At 43.5% G+C, this 20,141-nt stretch overlaps 1 protein-coding gene across 1 annotated transcript in view; it reads right to left on the reverse strand.

Annotated features, from left to right (window-relative positions):
• Positions 1-20,141, reverse strand: part of LOC142246636 (aldehyde oxidase 1-like) — a gene marked incomplete at its 5' end in the record, with an annotated part of 160,702 nt that overhangs the window by 131,806 nt on the left and 8,755 nt on the right. The window contains 2 exons of the mRNA XM_075319703.1: positions 787-879; positions 2,971-3,112. Coding sequence (XP_075175818.1) covers positions 787-879; positions 2,971-3,112 — 235 coding nt within the window. The remainder of the gene's footprint in view (positions 1-786; positions 880-2,970; positions 3,113-20,141) is intronic.

Here is a 20,141-nt window from a genome sequence, read left to right on the forward strand (position 1 = left end):
TGTTTCGAGACCCATTTTAATTTTTCAGTTGATGGAACTCTGTGGAGGCTTAGTTTTTTGCACCTTGAGCTGCCATTATTATTGATACTTTTATGGGGTAAATACATCATTTTTATAACTTATTGCACTTTTGGAGGGAAAGGGAAAAGGGGGTGGATGATTCAAACTTTTTTTTAACCCTTTTTTACTTTCTAGCTTAATTTTGTGAACCTGTGATCATCTGAATATTTATACTATGTACTGCAATAATATTGTAACAGTATTGCACTAAGTCTGGTTTTCATAGAAGTTTGTCAACGGAGACACATGGGTCTTCACTCTTCAGCAGACTGTCATGGCAACCCATCGGCATCCCGCGACCGTCATCATGGGGACCATCAGAGATGACAACACCATTTAATGAGCTCTGCTTCACTCGCTGCTGTTGGAGGCAGATGATGCCTGAATAACACAGCCATCATCTGCCACCTATTGGGATGAAAGACCTGACTTAGGATGTAATAGTATGTCATATGTAAGGAAAGGGGCTTAAAAGATACCAACCCCTTTGGGTGTATTTTTTTTTTTACCTAAATACATATATTTTGGGTCCAATTAGTATTGCAATTGTGATCATTTAAATTGTTTTGCACCATTTGACTTTTAGAGGTAAAATTTTAATGCTACTACCATTGCCCTCAAAATGACAAACACCAACATGATTTTTATTTTTTACTTTAAATGCCCACACTAGAATGTTTTAGAATTATAATTAAATACCAATAACTAAAATATTAATTTAATCACCTTGATCATTATTAGAAACAATATGTAGCTCTTTGACCCTGAGTGGTGAGATTATAACAGGATAAATAATGTTCTCTAACTTCATCTGTATGCCTGGAAAACAAAACAGAGTATTAGAGTATATCAAGTTAATTTGGATGAATTCTGTAACAGATATGGCATCATCATCAATTTTTACAATTGAAATTACTCCATTAGTTTGGAGCAGTTTTTGCACATTAACTAAAATTTAAACAAAGCATATTCCAGTAGTAGCAATGTGGATGCGATTTTACCATTTAAAGGGAACCTGTCACCTTGATTTTCCCTTGTGAGATGCAGCCACCACCAGTGGGCTTTTATACAGTATAATGCATTCTAGAATACTGTATATAAGATGCTAGGCCATGCTGTATAACGTAAAAAAGACCTTTATGATACTCACCTAGGGGGCGGTCCAATCTGATGGGTGTCACTGGTCGCAGGTCCAGCGTCTCCTCTCTGCTGCAATCCCAGTCACCTTTTTCCCAGCACAATGTGGATGACACATCTTATGTCATCCCCACAGGCAGGCATTGCACGCCTGCGCAGGCGCACTTTGATCTCCCCTGCTGGGGGCAGATGAAAGCATGTGTGCATGCGCAGGCGGTATTTGACCTTTCCTTGCATATGCCCATTACAGTACTTTGATCTGGCCTCAGCAGGGCGGAAAGAAGTGCGCCTGTGCAGGGCCGCAATGTCGGCTTCTGTGGGTGACGCAGGTGGCGTCATCCACACAGGCTGGGAAGAAGGAGGACAGCAATCGCAGCAGAAAAGAAGTGACCAGCGACCATCGACACCAATTGGACCGGACCACCCCCTAGGTGAATATAATAAAGGTGTTTTTTTACATTATACAGAACAGCCTGGGCTCTTATATGCAGTATTCTAGAATGTGCTATATAAGGGCTCACTGGTGGTGGCCGCAGCTCATAAGGGAAAATCCTGGTGGTGACCAAATCTAACTCACATGGTGCAGAAAAATTGTGTACAGAATTTGCCACTAAATTGATTGTAAATCTTGTGGATGTTAATTTGTGAAATATTTTTTTTGCACTGTGAATTTCACTTTCAAAAAAGGATGAAAAATATTCACTGAGTACATAAAAAATGGTCTGAGTTTCAGAAGGTTTTTTTTTATCAGAGTTTAGTCAATGTGTCAGTTTTCACCCATTAGAGTTTTATCAATTTTTCTCGGATGAAAAAAACCCCCGAAAAACTGATGACAGTTTCTCAGCATTCTCATATCAAACAGTGCATGAAATATGGGTTGTGCATAGATGGACCCTAAATGCCCCGTTACACGCAACAACATCGCTAATGAGATATCGTTGGGGTCACGGAATTCCTGACGCACATCCGGCCTCGTTAGCGACGTCGTTGCGTGTGACACGTACGAGCGTCCGCTAACGATCAAAAATACTCACCTCATCGTTGGTCGTTGACACGTCGTTCATTTCCCAAATATCGTTGTTGGTGCAGGACGCAGGTTGTTCGTCGTTCCTAAGGCAGCACATATCGCTATTTGTGACACCCCGGGAACGACGAACAACAACGTACCTGCGTCCTGACGGCAACGAGGTGGGCGTGTCGTTAATGCGGCTGGTCTCCGCCCCCCCACTTCTATTGGTGGGCCGCTGTGTGACGACGCTGTGACGGCGCAGAAACTTCCCCCTTAAAAAAGAGGTTGTTCGCCGGCCACAGCGATGTCAATAGGAAGGTAAGTATGTGTGACGTATCCTAGCGATATTGTGCGCCACGGGCAGCGTTTTGCCTGTGATGCACAAACAATGGGGGCGGGTGCTTTCATGAGCGACATCGCTAACAATGTCGCTGCATGTAAAGCAGCCTTTAGACTTGCATTGGTGTGATTGAGCTGAGATTTCTATCAAAATGGTTTGGGTATTTTCACAGATTGAATGATCCGCAAAAAATTATGGAAACATGGACTTGTGAACAGCCCAGTAGACTAAATGAAAGTTATATTCCTGAAAAAAAAATCGGATAGAACTTGTACTTGAAAACCTGTTTCTGAATGAGCCCTTATACAAGCAAATTTTGCAAACAAACTATTTTGGACACTGATTTTATTACACATGTTTCTTGTTGCAGATATTTTCCGTGTGGACATAGACTTCAGTTACACTCATTACTCATTCTGCTTACCAATATTGGTGTTACCAACTACGAGAGGAGCTTTGGGAAATTTGCTCTTCACTTCTAGAAGTTCTTCAACATTGGAAGGAGAATACCAGATTATTCTTTCTCCATGAAAAGTTGTCATTTTCTTTGGATTTTGGAGCATCAACTGATTAAAATAAAGAGAGAATTCAATCAATGTGAATGTGATTATTGTTAAGCATTGCTGAATTAAAGAATGGAAGCTGGTATAAAACTCTGTTCAATGGTGAATAAATCCTTGGAGGTCTAAAGCATACTAGCCCTTCCGAGATATTACATAGTATTACTACCTAAGACCATTTTTGATAATGGTTATCCATATTTCAAGGTTTTTTTTTTCTAGTACTTTATCTGGGACTGATATTGATGGCTTATCCTATGGCAAGCCCATAATCAGATGACAAAGGGTACGCACCACGGTACATTCAGTATCACTGGCTGGAATGATAGTTCCAAGCAATACCTAGTGAGTTATGAAGGAGACCATTTGCGCTCTGAGGTCCTGCAGCCCCTTCAGTCACTTGATCAGTGGAGTTGTAGGGAGTCACTGTCACGTCCCCACCAGAGTCCACTCCTGCGACTTCTGCTCCGATCGCCAGACGACGCCATGTTCCCTCCATGGATAGTGCTGGTGATGGGAGAGGAGTCGGTGCCCGTGGCTCTGCAGAGCACAGGCTCCGCTCATCCACTAGGCTGGGTTTCCCTGGAACATGCAGTACCACTGGCTGACTGTAGGTGGCGTGTGTGTCTTCCAGCTGAAGTTGCCAACATTCACCTGCAGCCAATGGGAAGACACCCCACCCTTCTTATTCCCCCTGCTGTCACATGACCACTGCCAGAGATAGTTCTGTACTCCTGGCTCATGTGCTGTTTGTATGTTGATGCCTGTGCGCTGACCTTTGCTTGTTGTTTGACTACCTTCCTGCCTGTCGTTTTTGTACCTTGCTGCCAGTTCCGGATTTGACCTCTGCTTTGTCTCCTCACTTCGCCTTTGCCTGCCGATTCTGTTCCTGTTTAGCATCTCCTGGTTTTTGACCCTGCCTGACGACCACGGACTACAGCCTACCACAGGTAGTGATCTCTGGGGCTCTGTGTAATTCCAAATCCCTGTATAGGGGTTAAAGGGTTGCAGAGTTCTTGGGGTCCTGCTTTGTGAGTGGCTTTTCTCTAGACTCCCCTTACAGTCAGTCTGCGTCTGTGGCTCCAATCAAGCATTACAGTCAGACTCTCTCCAATCTGATATTGATGCCCTATAGTGATGAGTGAACACTAAAATGCTCAGATGCTTGGTACTCGAATTGAGCAAATCCGATTCCTAGGGTGCTCACCTGTAGAAACGAGAATAATGGAAGTCAATGGGAGGTCTGGGGGTCAGTAAAATCAGGGAAATGGATGGAAAAATGCTGAAATGGAATGGGAACAGCATTGGGAAAATGACTGGACACATCTCTGACTCCCAGGTTGCTGTTGGCAACAATGTTGTCAGAGTATTACGCCACTTTTGCGGAATAATAATAAAATATACCAAACCAAAGATAACATGGATTTTACAGGAAATTCTTTTTAGGAAATATTCCTTCCTGTAGAATGACTTGTATATAAGGAAATTTTAAAAAGAGAGAAAAACCACCTCCTCCACCCCTTAGGCTATGTTCACACGTAGTGATTTTGCTGCATTTTTGCCCTTTCTCATTGCTGTAAATGGTGAAAAAAACATTCACCGGTAAATATAATTTTAACATTTTTCTACGTTATCTGGGCATGTGGTGTGTGTGACATGGTCAGACACCTCCTGTTTAATTTATGAAGGAGGGACTCATAAACTCACAAAGCCTATGCGTTCAATGCAAATACTGCAATATTTAGAAGGAAGAGGTACTCAGATATGTATGAGACATAAAGGAGACTGTTAAAAATGTTAGGTAGCGGGACCTCTACATCCATAAAGCCTATGCGCTGAGTGGAAGGTCTGCCAAATGCCAAAAATTAGAAAGAATACCTCTGGGAGACACGTAGAGGAGAGACTCTATTACAGTTCTGGTACAATTTTAAAAGCATTCTGACTCCCAAACTGGGAAAGCCTATGCACTCAGTGTTAGTGCGAAGCCTAACTAAAATTAGAAAGAGGCTTTGCAATACAGCCAGCCAGCAAGAAATGTAGAGGGGGGGGGGACTGTGATTCAATTATGGTTCAATTTTTAAAAAATCCTGACTCAGAAACTGGGAAAACCTATGCACTCAGTGCGAGGCCTAGCTAAAATTACAAAGAGGCATTGCAGTACACCCTGGAAGAGACATAGAGGGAGAACTGTGATTCAATACTGGTACAATAATAAAAACATTCTGACTACAAAACTAGAAAGCCTATGCACTCGGAGAGAGGGCTAGTTAAAATTAGAAAGAGACAGTGCAGTACACCCTGGAAGAGAAAGAGGGTAGCCAGCACGATCTGAAAATGTCATGCGTCATATAAAAAGTGCAAATTCACAGATTTATTCCAACTGTGCTATAATATAAATTGAGATTTTTAGCAAATAATTGATCAATGCTTTGAGCCACCCCTGCCAATATCACGGCAAATCTCAATAGGGGGGTCCTACACTATATTATGTATTTCATGTGCCATGCGGCCTCCTAGATAAAGTTAAAAGCAGAACCATAATGGAGGTATGTGTGCTCCATTATGGTTCTGCTTTTAACTTGACCTAGGAGGCTATTGAGATTTGCCGTGACGTTGGCAGGGGTGGCTCAAAGAATTGATCAATTATTTGCTAAAAATCTCATTTTTTTATTGTAGTACAGTTGGAATAAATCTGTGAATTTGCACTTTTTATATGATGCATGCCAATTTCAGATCGTGCTGGCTCTTTTTACCCTGGAAGAGATGTAGAGAGGGAAATGTGATTCCATTTTGGTACAATTTTAAAAACATTCTGACTGCAAAACTGGGAGAGCACTCAAAGCGATTCCATTCTACTACAATGTTAAAAATATTAGGACTTGGAAACTGGGAAAACCACTCTGTGAGGCCTAGCTAAAATTACAAGGAAAAATTGCAATACAGCCAGCTAGTGCACATTTATGATTGCCACATCTGTCAGGACCTAAGGTATAAAACTGTACCATAACCCGTACAATGAATGCCATCTAAAAAAATAAAAAAACAAAAATGTAAGACAAATATCAAACAAGTGTATTGAAAAAAAATATGGTATTAATGAAAATGTCACTTTGTCCTTCAATTTTTTTCTCTCTACTTCCCATATACGCAGCAGAGTTTGATACCCCTGCTTTAGGCTATGTTGACACCTAGCGTTCTTTCAAAAACACATTAGTTTTATATTTTAATACAAACAAGAGATGGTCATGTAATCAATATAGGGGAAAGAAATTCCCCCCTGTGCCTCAGAGCTCCCCAAACTCAATAATAACACCAATGGTAGATTAAAATAGATACACACATATAGGAGCAAAAGCAAGGATAACATTAAAAAGAGAGAATGTACAGAAATCATACCGTGTTTTTCCAAAAATAAGACACTGTCTTATATTTTTTTTGCCCCCCAAAAAAGCACTAGGGCTTATTTTTGGAGGAGGTCTTATTCTTGGAGAAACACGGTTGGGGGTAAGTTTACCCCCCAAAAAAGCAGACCCCCCCACTTCCCAGGAGACTCATACTCACCAGACCCGGACGTGTGCGTGGCTCCCAGGTCCTCCCTGTGATCTCCGGTCGGTGCTGCATGCCGTTCTCCCCTGCTGCTAGCTAAAACACAGACACACACAGCCCAATCGCAGACACACACAGCAGATAGCAGACACACACACAGCAGATCACACACACACAGCCGATCACAGACACACAGCTGATCGCAGGCACACACAAATCAAAATCAAATCAAATCTTTATTTTTATATAGCGCTAACATATTCCACAGTGCTTTACATATATCAGGAACACTGTCCCCATTGGGGCTCACAATCTAAAGTCCCTATCTGTATGTCTTTTGAAGTGTGGGAGGAAACCGAAGTACCTGGAGGAAACCCACACAAACATGGGGAGAACATACAAACTCCTTGCAGATGGAGTCCTTGGTGGGATTTGAACCTAGGATCCCAGTGCTGCAAGTCTGCAGTGCTAACCATTGAGCCACCATGCTGCCCGATCGCAGGCATCGATCGCCCGACACACAGCCGATCGCAGGCACACACAGCCGATCGCAGACACACACAGCCGATCGCAGACACACACAGCCGATCGCAGACACACACAGCAGATAGCAGACACACACAGCCAATCGCAGGCACACACAGCCGATTGCAGACACACACAGTCAATCGCAGACACACACAGCCGATCGCATACACACACAGCCGATTGCAGACACACACAGTCAATCGCAGACACACACAGCCGATCGCAGACACACACAGCAGATAGCAGACACACACAGCCAATCGCAGGCACACACAGCCGATTGCAGACACACACAGTCAATCGCAGACACACACAGCCGATCGCATACACACACAGCCAATCGCAGGCACACACAGCCGATCACGGGCACACACAGCCGATCGCAGAAAAACACAGCCGATCGCAGACACACACACAGCCGATCCCAGACACACACAGCAGATCACAGACACACAGCCGATCACAGATACAAACAGCAGATCACAGACACACAGCCGATCACAGATACACACAGCAGATCACAGACACACACAGCCGATCGCACACATCACACAGCCGATCGCACACATCGCATCACATCACATCCAGCGCTTACGGCCGCAGGGAATGATGAGAGCAAGTCACGTGTCCGGCCGCAGGTCCTGTTCGTTGCACTCCACTGCACAGCCTCTCAGGATTCTGCCGGTGAGAAGACATCGGTGTCGCTGGATGAGGTGAGTGTGTGTGCGATCCGATGTGTGTGCGATCCGATGTTTCTGTGTGTGATTTGATGTGTGCGTGTGATTTGATGTTTGTGTGTGAGATCTGATTATGTGTGCGATCCGATGTTTGTGTGTGTGATTTGATGTTTGTGTGTGATCCGATGTTTGTGTGTGCGATCTGATTATTTGTGCGATCTGACTGTGTGTGCGATCCGATGTTTGTGTGTGCGATCTGATGTTTGTGTGTGTGTGTGTGATTTGATGTTTGCGTGTGATCAGATGTTTGTGTGTGCGATCTGATTATTTGTGCGATCTGACTGTGTGTGCGATCCGATGTTTGTGTGTGAGATCTGGTGTGTGAGTGAGATCTGATTGTGTGTGTGTGTGTGTGTGTGAGAGCTGATGTGTGTGTGTGTGAGAGCTGATGTGTGCGGGTGTGTGATCACTGCAGGTCCTGCCGCTCAGTGTCGGGTGAGTGTAATTGCCGGGTGCCGCTGTCTATAATGAAGTGTTCTGCAGTATTTGTAACCTTTTTTAGCTGCACGGACACTTCATTCTTGATCCGGGGCTAGGGTTTATTTTCGGGGGAGGGCTTATATTTAAGCCTTGCTCCGAAAATGCTGAAAATCCCTGCTAGGGCTTATTTTTGGGGGAGGGCTTATGTTTGGAAAAACACAGTATATGGGAGACTGTGTAGCTGTAGTATATCGGGCAAAGCATAGATCAAACAGCATAAATAGAATAATTATAACCTGATACAAAAAAATTTGTTAGGTATTGAAAATAATAGCATATACCAGTATAATAATATATAAATGCCATATTTAAATAGTAAAATGCTGAACGGTAGCTTACCGTGACGTCCGTTTTGTTAACCCTTTTAACAAAACAGATGTCACGTTGGGGTGAGGGACTGTTCAGCTTTTTCGTTATCACCACTGAGGTATTTATTTGGCTTAGATTTATGCTGTCTTTATTTATTCCTTGATGTATTTGGCCTTGGTGCCATGCATGGTAATGAAGCTTACTTGCTTTGATAATAATAAGGAATCGTGGTATTGACATTTGATTTGTTATACTTTGCTGCCATCTTGTGGACATAATATAGAATACAGGTTGAAATAATTATTGCAGGTATTATTTATTACATTGGGTATTTTTTGCACAAGCACTAGTTACTTTGGTCTATATACATCATTTTTACATTTGTATTCACTTAATATAATAGTATTTATGTTTGGATGGTGTATAGTCTTTTGTGTCCTGGTATTATAGTTTTGTATATTCGGTATTTGCACTGGTCATTTTACTATTTAAATATGGCATTTCTTGTTTGTATTAAAATGTAAAACTGATGGGTTTTTGAAAGAATGCCAGGTGTGAACATAGCCTAAAGCAAGGGTATCAAACTGCTGCGTATATGGGAAGGAGAGAGAAAACAAATGAAGGACAAAGTGACATTTTCATTGATACCATATTTTTTTTCAATACACCTGTTTGATATTTGTTTTACATTTTTTTATTCTTTTATTTTTGTTAGATGGCATTCATTGTACGGGTTATGGTACAGTGATATACCTTAGGTCCTTACGGATGTGGTAATCACAAACGTGCACTTTTATTGTTCACACATTGGAACCAAAGGAAAGATGACACTTCAGCTACAGAGGCGACCATCTGATAATGCAGCCCGACTACCCCTCTCTACTGAAGACCCTTACAGCTTTTAGAAAGTTGGGTGGAGGACATCATCTCTGAAAATAGGGTCCCACAGCTGCACCCCAACTATTAGAGCAGCACTCTTAGAGGAGTCCTCACCCTGAGAGCACGGGGGAGGGGGGGGGGGGCAAGCCCCTCACTTTGTCTTTTATTTTGCCTTATACTGTATACAAGTCATCGTACAGGAAGGAATATTTCCTAACATTTTTGTCCTGTAAAATCCATTTTATCTCTGTTTTGTTTTATTGTGAACCCATAAAAGTGAAGTAATACTCTGACAACATTGTTCCCAGCAGTGACCTGGGTGTCAGAGATGCATGTAGACATATTCCCCATGCTTTCCCCATTCCATTTGAGCACTGGTACCATCCTGTTCAGCAATTTTCCTGCCCCCCAGAACTCCTGGGAGGGTCTTCTGGGAAAAATGCTTGAGTTTCCTATTGACATCTATTATACTCGTTACTCCATTCGTGCACCTGACAGTAGAATAAAACCCCCTTGTAAATACCATAAAAATTTTCACTAAATAAAAAGTCCCATATCTTTAAAACTGGCAGATTTGACAAAAAAACCCCTAAAAACTAACAGACTTAAGAGAGCAATGGGAAGAAAATAACGATAAAAACTGGCCACTTTTGACCTACCTGGTTTTTGCTCCCTCTTCTGAGAGCATAAAGTAGAGACAGAGACCCTGATTCCAGCGATGTCACTTACTGAGCTATTTGCTGTCATTTTGATAAAATCAATGTTTTCTCTGCTGTAGATCTAGCAGTTATACAGAGCTCATGAATATGCTGGACTAACTGCAGCACACCAAGTAGTCCTCTAATGATAATCTACTGCTGATTAATCCGTGATTTTATCAAAACTACACTAAGCAGCACAGTAAGTGACACATCACTAGAATCAGGATCTCTGCCCCTACATTATGTTGTTCTCAGATTTTCTTGGCAAAAACCTGGTGACAGATTCCCTTAAAGTAGTGCAGCCTCCAGTTATTCAAGTTGTTCCAGTAAAAGAAAAGTACTACAGTCTTTGTATACTAAAATAAAGCAGCCATTGAGGTTACACCAAGACTGTGATGTTAAATTACTGTTTATAGGTATGCATTCCACAAAATACACATTTTAGATAATGATTTTTACTACATTAGTTTTTTTTTTAGTATTCTATGGTAGCTATGATTTTTTTGTCTTATAAAATAGTGATACTTCTGCATTGTGATCAGAAAACTAGAGTGACATTCGTGGGACTCACTGCAAAAAATATGACATGGCTCCCCAAATACCATGAGCCATTTAGAATACTGTTGTCTGTCTTCTCATGTAAAGAGGGGCATAGGGGTTCAGTCAGACACCAAGGCCGGGGTGTGATTCCTATTTCTGCATCCCCTGCAGCTACACTGCTAAACAGTACTTTAAGTATCTAAATTTACTATCACGGTAAATAATGTTAATGTGTTTTATTACTATTCTCGGTATTAGAAATCTTATATACTGTATATTTACATCCATATACAATTTTCCAAGTTGTTGTCAACACATGTGTCTGTTGAAAATGTTATTTTATAAGTCCGTGATGAAGCATTTGTGAAACGTGCGTCGTGTGAGCGGTGTACTCTATTATAATCTTCTTCTCAGGGTATTATTATCTTATTGGCACTTTAATTGAAACAGCATACTATGTATATCTGAAAATGTAGGTATCAATTTATCACTTCCCTTGGTTGTTCACATTTTTATATAGTTCCTGGTATTTTTGTTTAATTTTATGATTAGTGCAACTGTCCGTTCATTAACCAATATGTGCTTGTGTCTATTATAGAGTTTTTATTTTAGATTTAAAAAAAATATACTACTGTATATTCATTTGTAATTACTTTTGGTTCTTGTAAAGATTGTAGAGTTTTTTCTTGTTTCTTGCTTTGAGGTGCCACACTCTATCCTTGGTTACAATTTTTGGTCCTGACTTGTTATCAAAGTTGTCAAACCAGATCAGAGCATTGAAGCACTCCCTGTTCTGTGTAGTTTTGGGTGTTTCTGAATTCGGATTATGTTTCATCAAATAAAGTAATTTAAAAAATATGTCGGGGAAAAAATACATCTAGGCTTTTATTATTCAGCAGTCACAATGCTTGTTAAGGTCTCATGAAAAGTTTACATTAAAGAATTTCTGGTTTAATCAGACCAGCGAGCTTCTCTACAAATGGTGTGGTATGCACTGAATTCATTTTTGCGGGAAAGCGAAATATGAGCCAAATACAATATTATACTCCTAGAAGTAACCCTGAAGGTGTCAATTAAAGTAAAGCAACTCCGTTAGAGTCAGACAGGGGAAAATTGGGCCCACCAGAGGACTTCATTTTAGTGGTATGTGCCCACAATGAGGACTTGCTGCGTTCAGAACGCAGCAGGTCCATGAGTCTCCTCTGCAGGAGACTGCAGCTGCTTGTACCCACGATCAGGGGTCAGTGTACTGCGTTCTCTCACTTGTGTTCTCCCTACGGAGGACACATGCAAATCCACAGCAAACAATTGACATGCTGCAGTCTGGAAAGACGCACTGCAGGTCAGTGTTTGCTGTGGAAAAAAGAAGCACAATGGGCACGGGATTTTTAGAAATTGTGTCCACTGTGCTTGTACTGTACAACGCAGCGATTTGTACGCAGTTGAAGCATGCTGCGTCCAAAACGCTGCAAACACTGATCTTGGGCACGTACCCTAAGGGGTACTTTGCACACTACGACATCGCAGGTGCGATGTTGGTGGGGTCAAATTGAAAATGACACACTTCCGGCATCGCATGCGACATCGTAGTGTGTAAAGGCTCGATGATACGATTAATGAGCGCAAAAGCGTCGTAATCGTATCATCGGTGCAGCGTCGGCGTAATCCATGATTACGCTGACGCGACAGTCCGATGTTGTTCCTCGCTCCTGCGGCAGCACACATCGCTGTGTGTGAAGCCGCAGGAGCGAGGAACATCTCCTACCGGCGTCACTGCGGCTTCCGTAGGATATGCGGAAGGAAGGAGATGGGCGGGATGTTTACATCCCACTCATCTCCGCCCCTCCGCTCCGATTGGCCGCCTGGTGTGTGACGTCGCTATGACGCCGCACGACCCGCCCCCTTAACAAGGCGGCGGGTCGCCGGCCAGAGCGACGGTCGCAGGACAGGTGAGTCCATGTGAAGCTGCTGTAGCGATAATGTTCACTACGGCAGCTATCACAAGGATATCGCCGCTGTGACGGGGCGGGGACTATCGCGCTTGGCATCGCAGCATCGGCCTGCGATGTCGCAGCGTGCAAAGTGCCCCTTAGGCGGGCTTTGCACGTTGCGGCATCGCAAGCCGATGCTGCGATGTCGCACGCGATAGTCCCCGCCTCCGTCGCAGGTACGATATCGTGTGATAGCTGGCGTAGCGAAAATTATCGCTACGCCAGCTTCACATGCACTCACCTGCCCTGCGACCGTCGCTCTGGCCGACGACCCGCCTCCTTCCTAAGGGGGCGGGTCGTGCGGCGTCATAGCGACGTCACACGGCAGGCGGCCAATAGCGGCGGAGGGGTGGAGATGAGCAGGATGTAAACATCCCGCCCACCTCCTTCCTTCCGCATTGTGGCCGGCGGCAGGTAAGGAGATGTTCCTCGCTCCTGCGGCTTCATACACAGCGATGTGTGTTACCGCAGGAGCGAGGAACAACATCGTACCTGTCGCTGCAGCGGCATTATGGAAATGTCGGAGACTACACCGATGATACGATAACGACGCTTTTGCGCTCGTTCATCGTATCATCTAGGATTTACACACTACGACATCGCAAGTGACGCCAGATGTGCGTCACTTTCGATTTGACCCCACCGACATCGCACCTGCGATGTCGTAGTGTGCAAAGCCGCCCTAAGGGTTCAAATTTTATTTATACTAAACCAATGCATTATCATTAAAGGGAATCTGGAATCAAGTTTTTCCTATGTAATCTGAGAGCAGTAGGAAGTATAGCTATAGAGATCCTGATTTGAGTGATGTGTTATTTAGTTTACTACGTGCAGTAGTTGTGATAAAAATCAGTTTTCTCTACTGCTCTAGCAGTGCTCTGATTGTTAAGGCTAGTTTCACACATCCGGCTTTTCGCCGGTTTGCTGTATTCGGCGCACGCCAGTACAATGTATACAGTACAGTGGCAGCGCTGTAACTTCTGGGTCACATGCTCCGGTCACATGACAGCATGAGACCGGAGCCTGTCGCACTGCCACTGTACTGTATGCACTGTACTGGCGTGCGCCGAATCCGGCACACTGGCAAAAAGCCGGATGTGTGAAACTAGCCTAAGGGGCACTTTGCACGCTGCGACATTGCAGGACGATGCTGCGAAGCCGAGCGCGATAGTCCCCGCCCCATCGCAGCGGCGATATCCTTGTGATAGCTGCCGTAGCGAACATTATCGCTACAGCAGCTTCACATGGACTCACCTGTCCTGCGACCGTCGCTCTGGCCGGCGACCCGCCTCCTTGTTAAGGGGGCGGGTCGTGCGGCGTCATAGCGACGTCACACGCCAGGCGGCCAATCGGAGCGGAGGGGCGGAGATGAGTGGGATGTAAACATCCCGCCCATCTCCTTCCTTCCGCATATCCTACGGAAGCCGCAGTGACGCCGGTAGGAGATGTTCCTCGCTCCTGCGGCTTCACACACAGCGATGTGTGCTGCCGCAGGAGCGAGGAACCACAACGGACTGTCGCGTCAGCGTAATCATGGATTACGCTGACGCTGCACCGATGATACGATTACGACGCTTTTGCGCTCGTTAATCGTATCATCGAGCCTTTACACACTACGATGTCGCATGCTATGCCGGAAGTGCGTCATTTTCAATTTGACCCCACCGACATCGCACCTGCGATGTCGTAGTGTGCAAAGTACCCCTAAGCCGTATAACCCTACCCACACCACTCATTAGCAGCTTTCTGTGTACACTGTATATTGACAGTGAGCTGCTAATCAGGGATGGGGGTGTAGCTGAGCTAGAAGGCAAAAGAGCAGCTTGCCCTGTAGTGATAATCATCTGCTGATAAAACACTGTAGTTAAACAGCAAAACACCACCCAGTAAGTGACACTGCCGGAATCAGAGTTCCAGCTCCTACATATACTACTTTTAGATTACATATCAAAAACCTGGTGACAGAATCCCTTTAAACATTTTTTCTGGACCATAACTAATTTTCATCAGGCGCTGTATCTTACAATATTGTCATAACACACACAATGTTAGGATTTGACTGCTTGCCAGTTTGAATAGTCATCACCTGAACACTTGTGATTTGCATACTTGTGGTCATGCGCTGACTATCTAATTCTCCTGCTTCTCTGAATTGAGAGGAGGACAAAGAGATAAAATTAGTAGACATATGACCACAAGTATGCAATGCAAATATGAGCAATCAGATAACGACTGAATAAACCAGCAAGCAGTGCAGAATCCTAAGACTGCGCTCACGAGTGTATATACAGTGGGGAAAAAAGTTATTTAGTCAGCCACCAATTGTAAAAGTTCTCCCACTTAAAAAGATGAGAGAGACCTGTAATTGACATAATAGGTAGACCACAACTATGAGAGACAAAATAAGAAAACAAATCCAAAAAATCACCTTGTCTGATTTGGCAAGATATTTTTTTGCAAATTATGGTGGAAAATAAGTATTTAGTCATCTAAAAACATGCAAGATTTCTGGCTCTCACAGACCTGTAACGTCTTCTTTAAGACGCTCCTCTGTCCTCCACTCATTACCTGTAGTACTGGCACCTGTTTGAACTTAATATCAGTATAAAAGACTCCTGTCCACAACCTTAAACAGTCACATTCCAAACTTCACTATGGGGAAGACGAAAGAGCTGTCGAAGGACACCAGAAATAAAATTGTATCCCTGCAACAGGCTGGGAAGACTGAATCTGCAATAGGCAAGCAGCTTGGTGTGATGAAATCAACTGTGGGAGCAATAATAAGAAAATGGAAGATATACAAGACCACTGATAATCTCCGTCAATCTGGTGCTCCACGCAAGATCTCACCTTATGGGGTCAAAATAATCACAAGAACAGTGAACAAAAATCCCAGAACAACAAGGGAAGACCTAGTGAATGACCTGCATAGAGCTGGGACCATTGTAACAAAGGTTACCATCAGTAACGCACTACGCTGCCAGGGATTCAGATCCTGCAGTGCCAGACATGTTCTCCTGCTTAAGCCAGTACATGCCTGGGCCCATCTGAAGTTTGCTAGAGAGCATTTGGATTATCTTGAAGACTATTAGGAGAATGTCATATGGTCTGATGAAACCAAAGTAGAACTGTTTGATAGAAACACAACTCTTTGTGTTTGGAGGAGACAGAATGCTGAGTTGCATCCAAAGAACACCATACCGTCTGTGAAGCATGGGGGTGGCAATATCATGCTTTGGGGCTGTTTCTCTGCAAAGGGACCAGGACGACTGATCCGTGTACATGAAAGAATGAATGGGGCCATGTATCGTCAGATTTTGAATGCAATCCTATTTCCATCAGCAAGGGCATTGAAGATGAAACGTGGCTAGGTCTTTCAGCATGATAATGATCCCAAGCACACCACCAGGGCAATGAAGGAGTGGCTTTGTAAGAAGCATATGAAGGTCCTGGAGTGGCCTAGCCAGTCTCCAGATCTCAACCTCATTGAAAACCTTTGGAGGTAGTTGAAAGTCCATGTTGCCCAGCGACAGGCCCAAAACATCACTGCTCTAGAGAAGATCTGCATGGAGGAATGGGCCAACATACCACCAACAGTAGGTGCCAACCTTATGAAGACTTACAGAAAACATTTGACCTTAGTCATTGCCAACAAAGGATGTATAACAAATTATTGAGATGAACTTTTGTTATTGACCAAATACTTATTTTCCATCATAATTTGCAATACAAATCTTGCCAAATCAGATAAGGTGATTTTCTGGATTTGTGTTCTCATTTTGTCTCTCATAGTTGTGGTCACCTATGATGTCAATTACAGGCCTCGCTCATCTTTTAAAGTGGGAGAACTTGCACAATTGGTGGCTGACTAAATACTTTTTTTCCCCACTGTAGCAGACACATGCTATGCAATGTTTTGTCAGACAGCACTCAGCCCGATGTTAAATGAAAAATGAATATAGATAAAACTCCATTATTTATGTACCAATAAAAATGGCTTCTATTTAAAGTACATCTGGTCTTTTAAAAAACGAAAAATCCTCATGCAGTTATTTCAAATACAAACAAATAAATTGTGCAGGCATGAAAATGAGGAGAAAAAAAAAAGATTTTTCCAGATGTCATGGTGAAATTAAGCCTGATCCTTGAGTGGGGAAATGAGAGGTGGATTTGTGTTTCTCAAACAGAATTGAAAATACCCTGCATAGACGTATGGACTGTTGCTGCTTTTTCATTATCATTTTACTCCATGTCTATGCAGGAGATTCATTTATCATAGAAGTTCGGCACTCTCAATCATATAGACTTGTGCTCAGATAGGGACCAACCCCGTTAATTCAATGTGAAAAATTAATCCGGCGCTCAAAACAAGATGAATTCCGTGAAAGTTTATTTATAGACAAGGTGTCGGTGTCAAATTAAATTTTAACATTTCTGTCTCAAAGACCTTCATCAGATGTGCACAAGTTGCATATCAACCCGGGTGTGGACTGGTACAGATCAGTTAGCCTGTGGTATAGCATATAGGAAAAAGGCTTGTGGTAAACGGCGCCGCTGTGCCGCGTCACACGCTTTAGCTCATTTCATCAGGCTACAGCAGAGGCATTTACCACGAGCCTTTTTCGCTTATGCTATATCACAGGCTAACTGACCTGTTCCAGTCCACACCAGGGTTCATATGTAGGAATCTGTACCCAGTCTGTGCAACCTTGCAGGATTAGTGAGGGGACAGTGCCCTCTGCTGGCCACAGGACTAGAAATTACCTAGGAAGCAAAAAACAATGTTTTTGTTCCTGGGGGAGGCTTTTGAGAGGGGGACCGGGTCAGCCAGAGGGGTTGTGCCTAAATTCCAGTGGCTAGAAGGACCTTGAGCGTGGCCGGCTTGGATAGTGGGCTTAGCCAGCATCGTTGGTAGGCGTTGTGAGGTTTCCTCCTGTCCACTATAATCATGCAATAGGGGGCTTTAAGCCCCCCCTGCACTCCCCATGTGGAAGTCTTACCTCCATACTCCCGCTTCTATTATAATCAACTCCATGCCTACATGGACTTATAAAAATAATGTTGCTTCCTGGTATCAGTTATGTTGGTAGAGGTCCCGCCTCTTCTGGGCCACATGGACATGATGTCAGCAGAGATCCCTCTGTCAACTGGGATTTACATGTTACCTAGTCAGAGGTAAGGAGAAAGGAAGGAGATTGAAACACCAAGGAAACAAGCAGAAGGAGAGTTCTGGCGCAAAGTAGAAGCAGCAAAAAGACGGGCAGGCTGGGGGCAAGAAGGAAGCCTCCCCTGCAGGAGATTGAAGCGGCAGAGAGACAGCTCCGAAGCAGACTGAAACAAGTCCCGAGCCGCTGCACTGTCCAGCAAGCCCCTGAAGACAGCCTGCCTGGTCCAAGTTCCTGACCGGCCACCAAGCCCCAGAAGACGGCCTGCAAGAACCCCAAGACCCCCGCTACACCCATCAAAACCCTGAGTGCACCTGTCAAGACCCTCGCTATGCCTGTCAAAACCCTGTCTGTGCCAGTAAAGCCCCCTAAGACCCATGCTATGCCTGTCAAAACCCTGACTTCGCCTGTCAAGACCCCCACTACACCTGTCAAAACTGTGACTTTGCCTTTCAAGACCCTCATGACTCCCAGACCGGACTATGTGGTCAAGCTGCAGAAGTAGTCACTCAAAATAGCCATGTGTGGTTAACGCAAATCCGTCGGGCTGTTGCTTCCAGCCCGGCCGTGCGGTACTTGTTATGGGTGACTGTGTTAATAGTGGTTTAGGCTTAGTGTATTGAGAAATTCAGTGACCGTAACGCATAGAAAAGGAGGGTATAGGATCTGGGGACTACAGATGGAGGCCCCTGACATATCTGTACTTTTTCCTACAAGAATTAACATGTTTGTCCCTTGCCTCTGTTAGACTTAAGCGGGCTTTACACATACCTCCCAACTTTTCAAAAAAGGAAAGAGGGAGAAAGTATGCGGCGCGCGCAAATTTTGGCCACGCCCCTAGCCACACCCCTAGCCACACCCATTTAGCAGTAAGGGTCATTCAGCAGATGCCCCGGACTGTTCATTCATATTTATAGCAGTCAGAATTGTTTTATATTTCTATGTGTCACTATATGACATGTTGCTTATTTGTGCCTATCAATCCGTGTTCACACGTTGCATAAATTCTGTTTCTTTTTGTTTCTGTCTGCACCAAACTACACAATAACAATCTTCTCTGTTTTTTTGGTTCAGATGTGAATCTGCGTTTTTAAGTGTTTTTATCGTACAGAGAAGCTTTTTCCTGCATTTTTTAAGCTCCACATAGAAACCTCCAGAGAAACACCCCCCCCCCCCCCCGAAAACCGCAGAATTCAGCAGCGTCTTTTCATGGAATCACATCCACTTTACTTGGACAATTACACACAGCAGAATAAATGTGCAAAGAAACAGCAGAAAAAAATGCAGCATTTACACTACATGTGAATATGGACTAATTGTCCAAGCAAAGTGGATGAGACGTCCTGAAATCTTAGCCCCTGGTGCGTGGAAAGACGCCGCTGAACTGTGCGGATTTGGTGTTTCTTTCTTTATAAGCTTCAGGATTCACATCAGCAACAAACATGTATCAAATAAGGGGAACAATGCATAAAAAATACCGCAAACACGCAATAATCAGAGAACATTGTTATTGCACTCGTGGCGCGGACACCTGCAGAAAAAATGCCGCATTTACGCTATGTGTGAACACGGCCTCAGTGATCCATTTTTATTACATTTTTTATGGGTTTTAATAAAGAAAAATAATAAATTGCGCCTTTTTTTTCCCGCCATTTACCGATCCCCATAAATAACCTGATCGCTGTGTTGTTCAGGTCATTACGATTACAGGGACACCAAATATGTCCATGTTATTTGCTGATTTGTGATGTTTATTATTTTATAAAAAAAGTGCAATAAAATTACATTATTCTATTTTTTTTTATTATTTTTAGTAACTTTATTAGAAGAAAAAAAAATCCTCTTTTCCTCTCCCTCCAGAATACAGGAGATAGAGATGCTGCTCTGTACAATGTAGCTGTGTCCTGTATAATCTGCTGTGTAAGAGGCTGCATTGTAGGTTCATTTATGTGAAATCCTCCCTCTGACATCATCAATCATAGTGGCTCAACAGCTAGAGCAGCTAGGAAAGCCAGGAGGTTGCTGGACACAAGTTTTGAACGTTGCTGGTTTGAATCCAAGGTGGTGAAGATAAAAAAAAAAAAAAAAATTGTATTTGTATTTTTTTCCTCATTTCTTTATAGTAGTTTTATGGGAACAAATGAATCTGACTCTTTCAC

This window comes from Anomaloglossus baeobatrachus, chromosome 7 (genome assembly GCF_048569485.1).
Source record: "Anomaloglossus baeobatrachus isolate aAnoBae1 chromosome 7, aAnoBae1.hap1, whole genome shotgun sequence".
In the NCBI taxonomy this organism is placed as follows: domain Eukaryota; kingdom Metazoa; phylum Chordata; class Amphibia; order Anura; family Aromobatidae; genus Anomaloglossus; species Anomaloglossus baeobatrachus.